The following is a 20013-nucleotide window of genomic DNA, read 5'->3' on the forward strand; positions in this document are numbered from 1 at the left end:
GATCAAAATCGAATCAATCCGCTAGATCCTTCTTTTCCCGATCACTGCAACTTAAGTTACAGTGAAAGGCTGAGATTTTTAAAATATAAAGCAACACAAAACTTTTAACTCAGACCTCTGCCGTCTAGATTTTAAAGTCATTATGCTTCTACCAGATTATTGTCCTTCATGAAGACCGCCACTTCTTCTGGCGAGCCAAAATATAGTTTCCGGTTCTCGTAGGACATCCCACGACGGGCCGGGTAGAGCAGTCCAAATTTTATTCCCTTCGCACACAGGGCCGCCTTAACCTTATTAAAACTCGCCCTCCTCTTTACAAGTTCTGCTCCCAACTTTTGATACACCCAGATCCCAGCCTCCTCCCTCATGAACCGTTTTGTCTGCCTGGCCCACCTCATAATGCGATCCTTGTTCAGGAACCGAAGCAGCCTCACCACCATCACCCTCGGGGGCTCACGACCCTGGGGCTTACGCATGAGCACCCTGTGAGACTGATCCACATCCAACGACCTGTTGAATGCATCTTCCCCGAGCATCTTCTTCAGCACCTTCCCCACATACGCACCGGCATCCGATCCCTCCTTTCCCCTGGGAGACCGGCGATCTGGACATTCTGCCTGCGAGAACGATTCTCCAGGCCCTCCACCTTCTCCAACAGCTGTTTCTGCCGATCCTGTAAGATATTCATTTCCATTGCCACCAGTGGACTGCTCCTCTTGTTCTGCCGCCAGCTCCTGCAACTTTTGGATCACCTGTCCCTGGATCGTCACTTTCTCCTCCACCCGGTCGACCACCTCCTTAATCGAGGCCCTCCCCCCCCCAGGTCAGGTCCTCCGCACACTCCTTATGATGCTGGGTGAACTTCTCATCCAAGTATTTAACCCACTGATCCATCGTCCATTGAGCTGGTGTGGTCAAACTTTGCTTCTCTGCCATTGCATCCACCAAACTCTGAGCTTCACTCCCAACCAACTTTTGAATTCTTATTTTACGATTGTTTCTTGGGTGCAGCTCCATAAACTAGGGGTCGTCTTCTTCTCCTCTCGCTTTTACCCACTTATGTTTAAATATTCCCACGGAAATCCAGCTTAAAAGCTGTTAAAAGACCACCAAGAGCGGGCACTGCTAAATGTGCAACTGTTCACTCCATGGTCGCCACCGGAGGTCCCGGGGCTGATGCAGATTTGATGGGCCGAATAGCCTCCTCCTGCGCTGTAAATTCATTAAGAGAAAATGTATGGACATTGTGTGACAACAACATCAGACTCAGCTGTTAACGCTATTCATAATCAAGGTGCTAACATCTTCAATCCTGATGAAATGTCAACGATCTGACATAGATTCTGCCTGACCGGCTGAATATGTTTCACATTTCCTTTTTTCATTTCAACCTAGAAAGACTGAGTGTATAGGCTCATTCATGACTAATGACCATCCAAGTAAGGTGTTACAGAGTATCTAGCATGGACTCACTGTTTTCAATAGAGGATAGAACCTTTGAAAAGAAAACACACATTGATACATTTCAAATGTATGACAAGGCTAACATGTTTTTGATGACCTAATATATGAATTAATGGATATTAAGATGGCTTTTTTCCCAACATGGAATTCATAAATCACAATGCATATACGGGTTATTGATGATTGTTTTTTTCCCCCTCTCAGCCAGGTATTCTGTCCATGGCTCATGTGCACCATCTGACACCTTTGCCCGCCCTTATGTTTACAGCTGTAATTGCTTTGATAATGTTAATCCCAGGGGATTTTGCATCAATTGTCAATTATTTCAGGTTTGTGCTGAAGTTTTTTTAAAGTTATCTATAAATATATTTAATTCCTGAAATTCCCACATGAGTGTTCCAGTCCCCCACCATAACTTTGGTGGAATCTTTCCAAAAAAGGTTTCAGATCCACTGCAATCTAACTATTCCAGTCTCCTGCTGGTGTTATGCTAAAAGATCTTGCAGTTTGTGGTTTGTATAAATGATTTACCCATTCTGTGACGACCCTGACTCTGAGACTGACCCGGAGTTAAATCTGAGTCAGGAGTCCGTCACGTAACCATACCTTTGATTATTTACATGGACAGCCTCCCTGCATCTTCACTGTTCCATCAGCAAAATAATTATCAACTAAACATTTGAGAACACTTTCTGAATTGCCAATCAAACAATTAATCTCAACTGAAGATACCATATGAAACACCTATACTCGAATAATCTCTGGATACAGCATAATTCCCAAAATGGGATGTTTGGGTCTAGTAAATGCCACACAGTCAGCTGAATTCCTAAAATGTGCTCTAGCAGAGCAAATCCCAGTGCCAAGAGTGCTGAAGATTAAAATTTATCCCAAGATGTACTGTCAAATTTAAACAGAAATTTACACTGTCTAAGGCTAGTCCAAAAGATCTGTAAGGAGTACCTAATATTTGGTTGGATCCCTGAACAACAAGTCAATTTTCCACATATATATATATACCTAGTGGGCAAGGCACTATGATACAAGTGCATATTTGGAACATAAGTCAAAATACATTACTTTCTTAAACAATTTGTTTTTGATGTTGTACAGACTCTGCTAGAACCTCTGTTTATACATTAACTATGTATTTTTCTTCCCTCAAAGTTTTATAGCTTGGATTTTTTATAGTCTAACGTTTGCCGCATTGGTGAAAATGAAAATTAAGAAGTTACGGATTCAGTCCTTCAAAGTAAGGTTTATTTTAATACAATTACTTTCATGCAAGTACATTAATGTTCACCATTTATAACAGCAGTTTCAATTATTTGTTACATCAAATACAATTTTCCATTTGGCATACCGCAAACATACATCATACCTTGTGGTTATTGATTCACTATTGAAATTCTCAGATGAAGGAAAAGAAAAGCCTGTATTTTTGAGCGGGATTGAATTTAATTTTAGTTTCATTTTGAATTCTGCCTTGGAGATCCTAAATTTTCTGTGCAGTCAATTCCAATTAATTCAATGTAGAATAATATATTTTGTCTGCTTTATCTGTATTGTTTCAGTCAAACTTATAGTTTGCTTAAATTTTGATATAGAATAGAAATTATATTGTACTAATTGGAGTAGCCACCGAAGTAGAGATGAAATTGTACATCTCAGAAGCTGATATATTTCCCTGAACTATACTGATCTCACAGGCCCGACTGGAAGCCTGCACTAAAACAGATCAATTTGTACTCTTCCAATGCAAGAATCAATTCAAAATATACTTGCCAGACCTATCAATTCGCCAACATCACCAGGCACAACAAATGCATTGCATTACAGATTCTCTCCGCACCCTTCCCTATTGCCAGACAATGCAAACAAATGTATCACAGAGCAGATGCCATCTTCTACTAGTGCATCCTAAATTGCACCAAGTCCCATTTATTCATCACGCCTGTGTTTGATGCCGTACATTGGCTCCGGACCATCAACACCTTGAAATTGTCATACTTGTTCAAGTCCCTCTAGGGACTCACCTGTGCTTTTCTCAGTAAACTCCTCTAGCCTATCTCTGCACTCCTCCAATTCAATTGCTCCACCACTGGCAACCATGTATTTAACTGCTGAGATCCTAACTTTGGGAATTCCCAACCTAAACCTCACTTTCCACCTTAAAACCTATCTCTTTGGTTAAGCTTTTGTTCATCTCGCCTGACATCTCCTTAAGAGGCTGAGTCAAAATTTGTTTAATAATACTCCTATGAGGGGGATGAATGGTTGTGCAGTGGTTAGCACTGCTGCCTTACAGTGCTGAGGACCCGGGTCACTGTCGATTTGGAGTTTGCACATTCTCACCGTATCCTCACTGCAACTAATATCATTCTTCTCAGTATCCAAAAACAATAACTTGAATTTATTAGTGTATTTAGCATTGAAAATATTCCAAGGTGCTTCACAGAATTGTGATTACCCCAAAAGAGCTCAAGACTCATCAAGTAAGGAAATTTTAGAGGGGGTCACTCAAAGCTTGCTCGAAGAAGTGGGCTTTGCAGGTAGCATGGTGGTGCAGTGGTTAGCACTGCTGCCTCATGGCACCAAGGACCCGGGTTCAATCCCGGCCCCGGGTCACTGTCCCTGTGGAATTTGCACATTCTCCCAGTGTCTGTGTGGGTCTCACCCCCAAAACCCAAAGATGTTCAGGGTAGGTGGGTTGGCCACGCTAAATTACTCCTTAATTGGGAAAAAAAATACTAAAAGAAGTGGGCTTTAAGGAGTGCCTTAGAAAAAGGGAAGGGAGGCAGAGAGATTTAATGAGTGTATTACATGTCACATGACTGAAGGCAGGACAACTGGTGGTGCGGATGCACAAGGGACCAGAGTTGGAGAAATGCAGAGTTCTAGGAGTGTAGACGATTACAGAAGATGGGAGGGCTAAGACCATGAAGGGATTGAAACTAGAGGATTAGGAGTGCTGAGCGACTGGCGATCAGTGTTGTCATTGAGGAATAGGATTGTTGTGGCACAGAAAGCCCATCTTGTCTATGCTGGTTCTTTGCAATAGCACCTCAACTAGTCCCACACCCTGCCCAATCCCACAGCTCTGCAAACCTTTCCCTTTTCTGTATTTATTCATAGCATTTCATTTTAATTATCTATTTATCTGGGTCCCAAGTCTCTGGGTTTCCACTGTTTGGCTTTTCACCATTTAGAAAGCATTCAGTTCTAACCTTTTTAGGTCCAAAGTTGGTAACCATACAGTTACTACAGTTTTGCAAATCATTTAATCTAGCAATATATTTTTGTAATTTATTGTTTCCAGCTGCACTGCTAACAAATGTTGCCTATCTTTTGCCATCAGCAAATGTGGAATATAGCTTTATATTACATCATCTAAATCATTAAGGAGAACCGTTGTGGTCTCAATACAGATTGTTAATCACATCTTGCCACTTTAAGTGTCTTTTTATTATCTTCCCTCTCTGTCCCCTGCTGGTTAACCAATTCCCTAACTATGTTGATAAATTGCCTTCAATTCCATAGGCTTCAACTTTAGCCAAGTTTTTTTTGAGGGACTTTGTCAAATGGCTTCTGGAAGTCCATATAAATAATATCCATAGACAGTCCCCTGTTCACTACCTTAGTTACCTTTTCAAAAGAATTAATGCTGCTCTCTCTGATCATCTGAAAAATGTAAAGATGTTCAGTTACCCTATCCTTGCTTTACACTATAGTAATTTCCTGACAATTTTCTAATCTTAAAGGAACAGTTCCCAAATCGAGAGAACTTTGGAGGATTATGGCTAGCGCGATCAACAACATTCTGACCATTCCTTTAAAACCCTGGTACTGAAACCATATGGTCTTGGGACGTAGTGCCATTATTTCCTTCATTACTTTTATTTTGCTTACATTAATTTTGGCAAGTCCCTGTCACCAATTCAATGGGATTTCTGCCATACTGACCTCTTCCTCTACAGTAAATACTAATGCAAAGACATTACTCAGTATGTCTGCCATTTCCATATTTTCATTGACAATTTCACCATTATCAGTTTTACAGGGCCCTCTTTTTCCTAATATAGTCATAAACTTATATTGATATCAATATTCCTTACAAATTTAGTTTCAGACTCATTTTTGTTGACTTTCCTAATCTGTTTTGTAACCCTATGCTGTTCTGTGTTCTTCCCCATTTATGGGTATATCTTTTTCCTGAATTTTTAAACGCCTTTCCATCTAGTTTTATGTTGTCTCTCCTGTCTTTAGTTGCCCGCTGCTGTTTTTTTAAGCAAGTAGAGCTCTTTCCCCTTGGGGTTATAAACAATTTCTGCATCACAAATTATTTTTTGAACACCTCCCACTGATCGTGTGTTGTGATATCCATTAACAAACATGCTCAGTTTTAAGAAATAAATTTGGAGTACTCAATGCTTTTTTTTCCATTTAAGGGGCAATTTAGTGTGGCCAACCCACCTACTCTGCACATCTTTTTGGGTTGTGGGGGTGAGACCCACGCGGACACGGGGAGAATGTGCAAACTCCACACGGTCAGTGACCCGGGGCCAGGATCGAACCCGGAACCTCAGTGCCGTGAGGCAGTAGTGCTAACCATGGTGCCACCGTTCTGTTCAAACTTACTCAGTTTCTGACTATCGTATTGAAATTGGACTTATCTAAATTTAGTAGTTCTTTCGCATTTCTCCCTTTCAAGAACGTGATCACATTATGATCATTATTAGATTAATGTTCAGCAGGTTATGCTGGGTGAACAGCAGTTGGTGTGGGATCGGATGTTGGATGCAGATTTTGGATTGACTGTAATTTACTGAAATTGAGGAAAGGGAGGACAGACCATTGGAATTGTTAGGTTTGGTGGTGACAGAGATGTGAATGAGAGGTTTAGGAGCTGATGTGAAGACAGGTGAGAATAATGAGATAGTGTTCTCTGTGATAAAGAGGATGTGGGGTTATAAAATCAGCTTAGGATCAAATAGGATGATGATGTTACAACATGAGACTACGAGGGGGGTGGAATTAGTGTGAAGGACACTGTGTGTGTGTGTGTGTGTGTGTGTGTGTGGTGACCAAAAGACAATAGCTTCAATCTCCCCAATGTTTAACTAGAGGATATTACAAATTATCTGGGTTTGGGTGTCAGATAAGCAGTAGTAGGGCTGAAAGACATAATCAGTTTCAGTTTGCTCCCTTGCCCACAGCTACTTGTGAGAAAGGGAGAGGGGCGCTGTGCAGGGTGCTGTCAGTCGATGCAGAGTTGAAATTCATGGGAGAAAAGTAAGAGTAAAAAGGTGGCAGCAGCTTCCTTGGAAAGTTCGAGGGGATGCGAACTGAAGATGCACAGGCAGAGATATGTTTTACTGGTAGCATGATTCCAGATGCAAGTCCGGTTGGAATGCTGAGGCATATTAGAACCTCCTACCAACAATGAAAGAATTACACTGTGTTACGATCCAAGACAAGGTCCCAACTAGCTAGGATACTGGACCAAAACCCCAATATTTTAATTAATTTCAGTCTGGAAAGAATGATTTGCTCCAGGGGTGATTGCATGAAAAAAAGGGCTTTGGTATTTTTTAAATAAAACTTTACTATGAGTACAATATTAAAATTTTTACTTCACACCCGAAAGAAGCAGTGTATAGTTACCCCTTAACAAAACTATACAATTTCCCACTAAACAACAAGAAAAGAAATATACAGCTCTTAATCCAGTTTAAAATTATAAACCTGATTTGGCTCCAGTTGGAACCACTTTAGGCTCTGGCTGAACATTTTCAAAAAACTGCTTCAAATAGATTATTTCTGCCTCTTCTATGTCTTCAGGGAAGAATGCTCTGCTTTCAAATATTATTACTGTTTTTTAAACTAATCTTACTTGGAAAGAATTGTGGACTCAGAGTCAGGCCGATCATAGATACATAGAAGGTAGGAGCTGGAGGAGGATTTTTGGCCCTTTGAGCCAAAAGGGCTCCATTTATCGTGATCATGGCTGATCATCCAACTCAATAGCCTAATGCTGCTTTCTCCCCATAACCTTGATTTCATTCACCCCAAGTGCTATATCTAGCCACCTCTTGAATATATTCAATGTTTTAGCATCAACTACATCCTGCGGTAATGAATTCCACAGGCTCACCACACTTTGAGTGAAGAAATGTCTCCTTATCTCTGTCCGAAATGGTTTACCCTGACTCCTCAGACTGTGATCCCTGGTTCTGGACACACCCATCATTGGTAACATCCTCCCTGCATCTACCCTGTCTCGTCCTGTTAGAATTTTAGAAGTCTCTATGAGATCCCCCCTCATTCTTCTGAACTCCAGTGAGAACAATCCTAAACTAGTCAATCTCTCCTCATATGACAGTCCCACCATCCTGGAATCAGTCCGGTAAACCTTCGCTGCACTCCCTCGAGAGCAAGAACGTCCTTGCTCGGAAAAGGAGAGCAAAACTGCACACAATATTCTAGGTGTGGCCTCACCAAGGCCCTGTATAATTGCAACAACAGATCCCTGCTCCTGTACTTGAAATCCCTCGCAATAAATGCCAACATACCATTAGCCTTCTTTACTGCCTGCTGCACCTGCATGCTTACCTTCAGCGACTGGTGCACAAGGAAACCCAGGTCCCGCTGCACACTCCCCTCTCCCAATTTACAACCATTCCAGTAGTAATCTGCCATCCTGTTTTTACTTCAAAGTGAATAACCTCACACTTATCCAAATTATACTGCATCTGCCATTGATTTGCCCACTCACCCAACCTGTCCAGATTGTGCTATAGCAGGGGTGGGCAAACTTTTCCTTGCAAGGGCCACATTCAGAAATTCACAATTTTAAAGGGCCGCATAGTATATTAAGTAAAATAATTACTTCACCCGATTATGATTCTGGGCGCCTCATATAGAACATATCGGCCCTCGACGTTGTGCCGAGCAATGATCACCCTACTCAAGTCAACGTATCCATCCTATACCAGTAAGTAACCCAACAGCCCCCCCCCCCATTAACCTTAAAAAAAATTAAAAATTAAAAAAAAAAAATTAAAATTTTTTTTTTAAAAAAATGACTTGGTGGGCCGCATAAAGACCTTTGGCGGGCCGTATGCGGCCCGCGGGCCATAGTTTGCCCACCCCTGTGCTATAGGATCTCTGCATCCTCATCACAGTTCACCCTGCAACACAACTTGGTATCATCTGCAAACTTTGAGATGTTACATTTTGTTCCCTCATCCAAATCATTAATATATGTTGTGAATAGCTGGGGTCCCAGCACCAATGCCTGTGGCACCCCACTAGTTACTATCTGCCAATTTGAAAAGTACCCATTAATTCCTACTCTTTGTTTCCTCCTTGCCAACCAGTTTTTTATCCACCTCAATACATTACCCCCAATCCCATACGCTTTAATCTTGCACAATAATCTCTTATGCGGGACTTTATCAAATGCCTTCAGAAAGTCCAAATATACCACATTGACTGGCTCCCCCTTGTCAATTTGTACTAGTTACATCTTCAAAGAATTCCAACAGATCAGAACTCATCCCCTCTCTTAAAGCTTCTCCAAACGCTCTGCCTTTCTGGGCTCCACCCAGCAATGACTTCATCTCCCCAAGCGAAAAAAAACCGAAATATCTCCGCAACTGTAAAAGCACATTACCCCCCCCCCCCCCCTAGTAAAACCAGTCTGTTGGCCCAGACTGAAAAACACATTCCTTTGTCAATTTCACCTGCTATTCCCTGGAAGCAAAACCATGATCACTGCAGCCACTCACTACACCCCCAGGCTTTTAACTTAAAGTGTCCAATATTTAGACGCCAACATTCCTAAAATCCTCCAATCCTCACAACTGTCGCAGAATATATATATATATATTGTAACAGTTACTGCCTGCATTTTAAAAATCCTAAAATTTGCTACGTGTAATGAGATGGCAGAGCAAAAAGAAAATCAAGGTATTATAATGTATTTATTGAAAACTTTCTCTCTTCACTTCTAGGTAACGATGCTTATTCCAGTGTTCTTGCTAATTATTTCAGTCTTCCTGGTGGTGGCGCCAATCATAGGCGATCCTAGGATTGAATACTTGTTTGTTTTTTTGTTCCTATTGAGCGGTCTCCTGGTTTATTTGCTATTGATTCACTTCAAATTATGTGCAGGCTTAATGGACCGGCCCACTGCGTTTTTGCAGTTGCTGCTGGAGGTTGCACCAACAGAGGCGAACCGAGAGTAATTGGCCAAGGCTCTAAATATTACAAATGCTGGAATCACAAACAAAAACGGCCAATACTGGAAAGACGCAGTTCTTAAGGCTTGGTTCGTGGAGAGAACAGGATGCTTAAGCACCATCTTGTTATTCAAAGATGTTCCTCAGAGGGAGGGTTGATTTGCTGTTTGCATTATTTATGGTGAAATCGCTCATGCAGTTACAAACGACAAATGTATGATTCAGCTACAAATAGCTTGGAGAGAAACAGTTCCTTAACAAACTGCACTGGTGCAAAACGAAAGCCATTCACTTAAAAAAAAACTATGCAATCCACCTCAAGTCAGTTCATGAGAACAGTCCAGGGTGCGATTCTCCATCTATTGTTCCTTTTATCACGGCACTTCTGTTATTGTGCCACTGACAAATGGTAAATTCTGGGTTAAGAATGTGCAGACTTGGGAGTAGCTTGCACTGTAGCATTCTATGTTATAAAAATATCATTTAATTTTAAACGAATAAAAATGTTACTTTCCTCTAAGAAAACATCTTTAACACATTTGATGAGCCGGTATATGTGTTATGTTGGTGAAATACTGATTACACTAATGAAATAAAATGATATAAATGACCCAAAGCAAAGAGGAATTGTGATGTTGGTGCTACCCCTGCCTTTCCAATGCAAATTAGGTGAGTGCGGAATGCGAGGAGAAGCCCAACGTGCAAACTGTAGTTATAGACATAAATTTCACATTGCCATCAGATGTTTCATCTTCAGAACTGCCCATGTTGTCAGCATTCTCTCCGGCTTTGCTTTTGTTCATTTGTATTATTTATTTAACCATATATATTATTAATTACTGTTTGCAATTACTTGTCAACGCCAAATCTAATGTGAATGTTTCAGAGCTGATTTTTCCCAGGCGTTATCAATATGCAAGACCACACGTGTGGGATTTCTGACGTCAACTCCATTGTGTAGCCATTGTAAAGCTCCCAGACCAATTGACCCTGTGCTGGCAGCTCTCTTGTCAGTAGGAGGAGCCAGCTCCAGCCCCAAGGCTGCATTCACTATTTAAAAGGACTGCTTCATTGTTGTTGGGCAGAAAACTCAATCGGGTGATGCAGATCGCTTTAGTATGCGGATACTGTCTTGGAGGTATTCTGAAATGTAACAAACGGTAATTGCCCTGTTGGAAGCCCTCGTGCATTTGCTCCATTTGCTTGTTAAAACGCGGGGCAGCACGGTAGCATTGTGGATAGCACAATTGCTTCACAGCTCCAGGGTCCCAGGTTCGATTCCAACTTGGGTTACTGTCTGTGCGGAGTCTGCACATCCTCCCCGTGTGTGCGTGGGTTTCCTCTGGGTGCTCCGGTTTCCTCCCACAGTCCAAAGATGCGCAGGTTAGGTGGATTGGCCATGATAAATTGCCCTTAGTGTCCAAAAATTGCCCTTGGAGTTGGGTGGGGTTATTGGGTTATGGGGATAGGGTGGAGGTGTTGACCTTGGGTAGGGTGCTCTTTCCAAGAGTCGGTGCAGACTCGATGGGCCGAATGGCCTCCTTCTGCACTGTAAATTCTATGAAAATCTCCTTTAGTCCATGCTCCCAATAAACTGCCCTCCCTTTTCGACTGGGACTTCATCAGCCAAGATCCTGTCTGATGTTTGACCAACCGTTGTGTGTGGATGAATTGAACACTTGCATGCTAACTAACCACTGAAATAAATCACCTGTTCTAATTTGCAAATTGCCGTCGATTTTCATATAAAAGGAGTTATTTTAACAAGTACACTTTTGAATATCCAGAATATCATACGCAACACATTATAGATGAACATTTGGTCAGGCATTCTCTCAATTTCCCATCTATCACCTCTGAGTTTTAACTCTCTAACATATCTATCAAATTGGTTCATACCGCTTTTTATCAGTGGGTGGCGCTCTTGTTCAGCTTGGGTGTTTTTCCAGTAGCGAACTTTGTAAAGCAGTGTTATTTGCTGAGATAAAAACAGGAAGAATTCTACAGGTTTCACTGGTCAGAAAATCATACTTCCCATTAAAGAATTGAAGTTGCGGCAAACAGAAGTGCTGTCATATGATGAGATTTTATTTTTGTACAGAAAACATCACGGAACTGTTGGCCAGTTACACCCCATAGATTAGATTCAAAGCGATTTTGGTCTTGCCTACAAGCTTGAGGAGGATGTTATTTTATATATTCACTCGTGGGATGTGGGCGTCGCTGACTAATCCAACATTTATTGCCCATCTGTAATTTCTCTTTCGACTCAACTTTTGCTTTACACTGGCTATAGTATACAATTAGGGGAATTTTAATACCATACTCAGTTCCTCAACAGCAATCACATGCATGTCACTGTATCAAGTAACTCGAGCATATAATGTGGAGATGCTGGCATTGGATTGGGGTGAGCACAGTAAGAAGTCTTACAACACCAGGTTAAAGTCCAACAGGTTTGTTTTGCATCTGTTTCGCATCACTAGCTTTCGGAGCACTGCTCCTTCTTCAGGTGATTCACCTGAGGAAGGAGCAATGCTCTGAAAGCTAGTGATTCGAAACAAACCTGTTGGACTTTAACCTGGTGTTGTAAGACTTCTTACTGTGTTCATGCATATTACACAAACCGTTACATTACACAGAGACTTTTCCTTGCTCATTCTTTAATACAAATAACATAACAAATATTAAAAATGCACTTGCTGTCTAGAAGTTCACTTTCCATTTTGTACACTTTCTTGACAGCTTACTTCCATTATGAATTCCTGGATCCCTTTTGATAGTGGGCTTTGCTCATGTAAACTTCTCCCAGTTCTTTGTATAACCAGGCCACTGAGTTCTGAATAAAATGTTTTGGAAGGTCTTCGAATTGTCAGTATTTTCTCAGTGAGTAAAATTCCAACGTCCGCAAGAATAGTCTAAATAACATATTTAACATGCAAAACAACAATCGTATTCCACAATAACAATTACATTTGTGTATTGAATAGTCTTTTATGTTTTTGTTAAAGTCTTTTGAACTTTCACTTTGCAATCTCTTCCAAAAGCTTTGGCTTGGATTTGATCATTCTGCTAGAATGGGTGATTTGCTGAGCTGAATCTGAATTATGGAGAGTACCTGTTTCCTAGGATGCATATGGACCCTTAACACTTCAGCTGCTACCCTTTTAAATAATTTTGAAAAACAAGATGTTGCTTCTCAAGAGTTCATTGAGATACAGAGACTGAATGTCTTTATGCAACAACAATTTGACATACATGTTGTAGCTTTGGGAGATTATCATGGTGAGAGAGAAATGCTGGGCAGTCTATATTCTACATCCTATACATCTTGTACTAAGGAGTTTTCCAATGTTCAGATCGACATGAATAGTTTCCAATAGATGTGTCTTATTCTTTCCTGTGACTATCTAACTGATTGACAATTCAAATGTGCACTTCCTTCTCATCATATAAATAAATTATTATATTTGTTTACTTGTTAGTGTTTAAAAAATAACATTTTAAACAATGTTCTGCACCTTCACAAATGTTTTGTAAGAGTGTGTATTGAAGGAATAACAGGAAGTTGTATAACATTTTCTCTTAATTCTGGCAGACAAGGAATGGTGGTGCATTTTCATATGACTTTTGCCATTGTGCCTTGTGTTTCTAGACAAAGCAAGGTTTGTTGAACCTGGCCAAACATTTTTCTTTAAAAAAAACCTCTTTGCCTACCCTTGAAGTGAAAACTATTTTGACTACCCTACACATCTGAATAAACTGCTGACGAGTAAGATCGGGTTTCTGAAGAATCAGAAATAAATGTACGGTATTTTAAAACGACAAAAGCACTTTGAAAACTACTTAGAGATAAATCCAAAGAAATGTTTTAATTTTAAGTCAGTGCAACATATTATTTAAAACAAATGTGACCAACAAAATTATCAAACATTATGCAAATCAAGCAACATCAACAAGAGAGTCAACTGTGTTTTTAAAATTCTCTCACATTGAAATCATTCGGAAGTAGACAAGTGAGGAAAATTCCACTGTCTTACCAAAACAGATGCACTCACATTCAGGGCCCTATAATTTAGTACTCAACACAAGGGTGGTGCAAATGGTTAGTTAGCACAGTTGCCACATGGCACCAGGTTCGATCCCGACTCTGGGTCACTGTCCGTGTGGATTTTGCACATTCTCCCTGTGTTTGCATGGGTTTCGCCCCCACTAACCAAAAGATGTGCACGGTAGGTGGATTGGCCACGCTAAATTGCCCTTTAATTGGAAAAAAATTGGATATTCTAAATTTATTTTTAAAAACCCCACTCTAAACTTGTTTCTCATCCCCATTGCCAAAATCTCATCTCTACCTCCAATTTTACTGACATCCAGATATCAAGTTTGCGGAAAATAAGTTTTACATGACTGAATCCACAGTTAGCAGGTGAGGGCTGTGGAGGAACATGATCAATAAGGGAGGATGGGGAATCATCATCGAAAATATTAATTTAATTGGGAAAAATGTATTTCGTTGAAACCCAATCAATTTAGGCATGCAATGACTGAATCCACTGGCACTCCGACTAAATTGTCAACACGTTTATACAACTACATGGAGAATGAATGCTTCATTCGGGGAAAATGGCATCGGGTGGGAAGTCCACGTTTCCAATTTTCTAATTTAAGGGAATTAATAATAATCACCCTGCGTTGTTATTTAATGTTTGACAATTGCATCAACGTTTCACACAGGTGGAAGCAGCTCGAAATTATTTAAATTTAGGTTGGATCAATTGTAGTTGGACCCCCCCCCACCCCCCGAAAAAAAAGGTTCAATTGTAGTTGGGAGTAGTTTGAAGAATAATTGCTGCCGGCAAACTGGTGGGCCCCGCCCAATTCGTCGATAATAAAACGTCCACAACGACATCCCCAAAACGAGTAGCTTTGGGTCTGCTTTACGGCTGGAATGACTTAACATCGTTGACACAAAAAGCAAATGATATAGGCATTGCAAAAATGTTGGGCTTTTTTTTCACCCGCCTGTGTAAAAACTGCTGTAAAAAGTTTCCCCAGCCGGGAGAAACGAAAGGGTGTTGGGGCTGAGTTGGCCTCCTTGTCTGGGAGCTGACTAATCGAATGCACTTCCCAGTAAGCTCGGCGCCAATCAGCAGGCCCTTGCAGCCGATGAGCTCAACCAGGAGCCTGCCATTGGTTTGCTATATTTAGGAGAAAGCACTGTCCCTTTAAAAAGCGGCGGAGGCGAGACGATCCGGACAGTGTGCACTAGCGAACGGTAGACGGATGTAGAGAGAGAGAGAGAGGTCTCCCGCTTTATGTTTCCAGCCTCTCGGGTGATCTTTCAAAAAAATAATTACTTTTAAGTGAAGAGAGGAGTGAGCAGGAGGGCGCAGTCCGGAGCCATGGCTGCTATCAGGAAGAAGCTGGTGGTGGTGGGGGACGGTGCTTGCGGGAAGACCTGTCTGCTGATCGTCTTCAGCAAGGACGAGTTCCCCGAGGTCTATGTGCCCACCGTTTTCGAGAACTACGTGGCCGACATCGAGGTGGACGGCAAGCAGGTGGAGCTGGCGCTGTGGGACACGGCGGGCCAGGAGGACTACGACCGCCTGCGGCCCCTCTCTTACCCCGACACGGACGTCATCCTGATGTGCTTCTCGGTGGACAGCCCGGACTCGCTGGAGAACATCCCGGAGAAGTGGGTGCCCGAGGTCAAGCACTTCTGCCCCAACGTGCCCATCATCCTGGTGGCCAACAAGAAGGACCTGCGCAACGACGAGAACGTCCGCAACGAGCTGGCCCGCATGAAGCAGGAGCCGGTCAGGACCGAGGACGGCCGCGCCATGGCCGTGCGCATCGGCGCCTACGACTACCTGGAGTGTTCGGCCAAGACCAAGGAGGGCGTGCGGGAGGTGTTCGAGACCGCCACCCGGGCGGCCCTGCAGAAGAGAGCGCGGCCCAGCAGAGGCTGCACTAACTGCTGCTCACTCTTATGAGATGCCGCTCATCTATTTATTACTGTTTTAAAAAAAAAGAAACTGAGCTTTTTTTTTGTTTTTTTTGTAGAAGAAATGGGCACATTTCGGGGAGGGGGGGACCTAAACCAATAAGGGTGTGGGAGGGGAGATTTGTTTTATTTGGCGAGGGCTGATTGATCACTTGGAAATCTACGAACTTGAAGGAAGATGAGCTTTTCACAAGGCATCACTTTGACTGGCGAAGGGACTGGACTATAGTGACCCCCTCCCCCCCCTCACTGAGAAGTGGGAGGGTCTTGCGGCAAAACAGGCTGGTTTAGAAAAAAGTTTTAAAAAGAAATAACACTTTCAACTTGCGATTAGGGCTTTTTTTTGTCATCTTTCCCTCCCTTTCTCTCCCTCTCGGTAGCAGCACTTGGTACACGGGAGGATGCTGAATGGGGTGATGCTGTGTGAAGTGGGGGTGATTACTGAGGGGCTGCCGCTGACCTAGCTTCACCTGGGAAGGTCGCACTGGGACTACTGCTACAGGGGCAGGCACACTTGGGCATTTGCCGCTTGGACACACTGGTGGGACACATTTCCAATTGTTTCTTCCCCTCACAACACCAGTGACTGCCCTTCGTCAACGTGACTTTCTAAGCAAATATTGCTCTGGCGTCACAGACAACAAAAAAAACTTTGGGGACACAAAAGCCGTGCTTTTCGGGAGGTGAATAAGAGAAATTGGAAAATCCATTACTTTCAGTGTGCTGATTTTTTTTTTGTCTGGGAAAAAAACTACTGTTCTCTAAAAGAGGTTTAAAAGTGCATTGATATTTTTGATAAGTGGTACTGAGGTTAGTCATTGTCTCAGTTTTTTAAAAAAGGAAACAAGGAAAAAAAATGGCGAAGCTTGGAACTGAAGCCACAAGACTTGCGTTTGTTTACATGATATACTGAATTGTAAGCTGTGTTTAAAAACAAACTCGTTTTCACACAAGGTATTAAATATAATCTAAATCAACCCCACTTTGTATTTTCTTTTTTCTTCCTGACTTAACTTCACACCGGGTGTGTGTTGCGCTGTTCCTGGATTTTAATGAAGCGGCTACTTCTTTCATCTGTCACGAAGCCGATTCACTTGGGTACATAAAAATGCGAGGGCTTTTAACTTCCGTGCCCCCGCTATATAGCAATGAATGTTTCTGCTAACTGAGTCAGTCTTTGTGAAAGAATGGGTGCGGTCAGTTTTTCTGCAGAACACTCGCTGGGTCCTAATGCCCACTGGGATTTTCTTAAAGCTTTTTATATTGAACTTTTACTCGACATGTTATTTCGATTAATTTATTAATCTTGCCCTTTTCCAGTTTGTCGATAAACGTTTGCAGTCCTCGTTTATCTGCTTCGAATACAGTACCTTGGGCTGACATCGGTGCTGAAAGATACGTTTTGGATAACGTTTCGAAGATTTAAAAACGTTACCACCCCGAGGAAACTCGTACTGGCCAGCAGTTTGATTGCAGACTGCAAAATGGATTAATTAATTAACGCCCAGTGGCCTGTTCACAGGGGCTTCCCCTTCATTTGGGTGACACTCTTGCTATTTGAAAGACTGTAGCAAGAATTGGTGCAAAATTCCTGACTTTTATTACTAGATTAGGTATGGAATGAGTGCATTGGAATATCTTCATGATTAAACAGTCAGTTAAGAGGTATAGTGCTGGTTATAATGGTCACATCCTTCACAAATATTAGAAGTGCTTCTTGAGATGTTTCTTTTTAAAAAAAAAAAAAAAAATCTGATTCCAAAGTGGAGGTGATGCTGTGGTTTGAACAGAATATGAAGTTCCAGTGTCTGTTCTGCCAAAAGTTGGGACAGCTGACTGGAATCCTTGCAAAAATCCTCCCACGCTGAACAAAATAACTGTACATCTATTCTATACATGCAGTCTATGACTGACTGCCCCATTCATGGTTTTTTTGAACAAAAGGCTGACTAACTGGAGTACTCGAGTAGCATTTTGAATGTGTGCGCTCTGTTGCCATTCAGGAAGTTAGAATACTGCTTAGCTAGTTCTTTATTTCCATGTTCACCAAGCCACTATTCTTTGGATGTGTTTAACTAATGTCTATGCCACACGAAACCTTGTTCTCAAAGGGGAAAATGGCTTTAAGAAAGAATTGGGTTCATTGGTAAAATGCCTCTCCCTGCAGTTACTTAAATGTGGCATTACTTTTGGCATTTCCTCTGCATAAGCAAACAACTGACTTCTGTGAAGGGTAACCGAGCATGATGGAAACTGAGCCCAGAAATTCTGGGAAATTAATGTTAAAAATACTCAACTGGTCGGTCAGCCCCAGCAAAGATTTGCTGGTCTGTAATTATGAGGCTTACTGGTTGATCAAAAATGAAGCAGCATTCAGTACCCAGTGCAATCCTTGCATGGAAATTCAACATGTCTTTACGAATCTGCGCCTAAGTAATTACTGTTTGAAAGATCTTGCAGTGTTTGTCTACATGAGTCACTCATTTCAAAGCAATTATGTGAGGTACCTTTTTGAATGCATGGTTTCTTTCTCAATCTTGTATATCGCAACTCTCTTAATTGGAAGATATTTTCAGCCACTAATCGGAGTGAATTACTGCAGGTTCGTCCCAATCATACTGGGTGGAAGAAACCCTGGAAAAACAATGCAAATAATTTGTATGATAGTCATTGAATGAATTAATCCATAATGTTCATGTTTTAAAAAAATCTCACTTCTCATCTGACCGTATGATTGGGATGATGTGCCAAATGAAATCATCTCAAGCTCTTGTGCACCCAGCAGGTGGGTCAAAGGAGCCCATCATCTGCTTGCCTACCCGTGACTGTCATTACGAATGGTAGGTACCATAAGGGGTGCTTGAAATAGAAATGGAGCAATTAGAAATTTATTTTTTACAAGTTTCTATCATTTTCTCCTTGTTGGGTCTCCCTACTGCTCACTATTCCCACTATATTCAGCAGTGATTTGATTCCTGGCATTGCTGATGTGACATTGCAACAAATTTGCTGGTATATACACGTGGTCCAGTTTGTAATTCCATTGAAGGTGACCAAGGCCCCCGCATGGTTCGGAATGCAGACTACATGGTTCAGAATGCAGACTAAATGGTTCTATCCTAACTCTGTGACAGAATACTGGTGATATGGCCCTGCTTTATGTTGAGCACTTTGCCAATCACAAAACAATAAACTGCTCAATTATATTGCATTTGCTTGGGTTACCTCAGTCATGCTTAAGTAATCTCTGCAGCAGATGTGGTGAAACTCAAATAAATGACATTGTTTCCTTCAGCCCAGTTTTTCTCATTTCCTCCAAAACCAGAAATGTATTGATACCTGGGCAGCCTGTGTTCCCTGAAATTGTTTTCAAGAAGCCACTACCGATAAGAGTTATTTCTGTACATGAGGCAGGGAGCGTTATCAGGAACCATCACGGGGAAAGGGTGGTCAAACAGCCTGTACCTTTCCATCCATTTAAAATGGCTGCATTATTGTAGTTCACCGAGATGTTCCCCTTGCAGGGTCGCAAAGGATTATGGAATTGTTTGGCACTTGTGTACTTTTTCTAACTGCAGGAGAAAGCCAATTTTATCTGCGGGCCAAGCTAACTATGGTTCCCTTTCTGTCCTTTCCAATAACTTGCATTGTTCAATAGATGCAGATAGTGGTCAAAATTGAAGAGCGTGTGCTTGTTTTCTTTAACCTACCCTATCCTTTGGGGCATCGATCCCAAATAGAGTATGTTTGACACTAAAAAGCCAACTACCGCAGATGCTGAAAATCTGAAATAACCCACCTACCAGCTACGTTAGCAAATATCAAGGACTGTAAGATTTACATCTCAAATAGCTTAACACAGATAATATTCTGGCTGAACTATTGGAGGAACACTGGGGTTTAATTTCAACGTGGTTATATTTGCTTAATGCGCATACAATTAACACAGCTATGGTTTAACGGTGTGAAAAACCATATCCGATATGCACATGTACCTAGGCCATTGCTGAGTTTGGCATGGTTTTTTTATTGGATGCTCATGGTGGTTGCCTGAAGAATGATATGTTGATAAGTTGTTCGAGCGTGTGTCCTTAGCAGGTGTGCTCCACCTGCCTCTATTAATACGGTGGGTGTCGCTAATCTACACCTGCTTTCTCTCAATTGCTTCCCCTGCCCATACACTCACCTGTGTGCCTGGGCTGGTTTAGCTCACTGGGCTAAATCGCTGGCTTTTAAAGCAGGCCAGCAGCACGGTTCGATTCCCGTACCAACCTCCCCGGACAGGTGCTGGAATGTGGC

The 20013-nt window shown here is 41.8% G+C and overlaps 2 protein-coding genes across 2 annotated transcripts in view; both read left to right on the forward strand.

Moving 5' to 3' along the window:
• Positions 1-10972, forward strand: part of zmp:0000001267 (b(0,+)-type amino acid transporter 1) — a 61002-nt gene extending 50030 nt beyond the window's left edge. Inside the window, exons 4-6 of the mRNA XM_038801045.1 lie at positions 1669-1793; positions 2632-2716; positions 9480-10972. Of these exons, the coding sequence (XP_038656973.1) occupies positions 1669-1793; positions 2632-2716; positions 9480-9713 (444 nt within the window). The 3' untranslated portion in view covers positions 9714-10972. The remainder of the gene's footprint in view (positions 1-1668; positions 1794-2631; positions 2717-9479) is intronic.
• A 3966-nt stretch (positions 10973-14938) lies between these two features.
• LOC119967511 (rho-related GTP-binding protein RhoB) lies at positions 14939-16691 on the forward strand. The gene has a single exon (XM_038800176.1). The coding sequence runs from the start codon at positions 15113-15115 to the stop codon at positions 15701-15703; it is 591 nt and encodes a 196-aa protein (XP_038656104.1). The 5' UTR covers positions 14939-15112; the 3' UTR covers positions 15704-16691.
• Positions 16692-20013: the final 3322 nt, after the last annotated feature.

This window comes from Scyliorhinus canicula, chromosome 6, assembly GCF_902713615.1.
Source record: "Scyliorhinus canicula chromosome 6, sScyCan1.1, whole genome shotgun sequence".
NCBI classification, from domain to species: domain Eukaryota; kingdom Metazoa; phylum Chordata; class Chondrichthyes; order Carcharhiniformes; family Scyliorhinidae; genus Scyliorhinus; species Scyliorhinus canicula.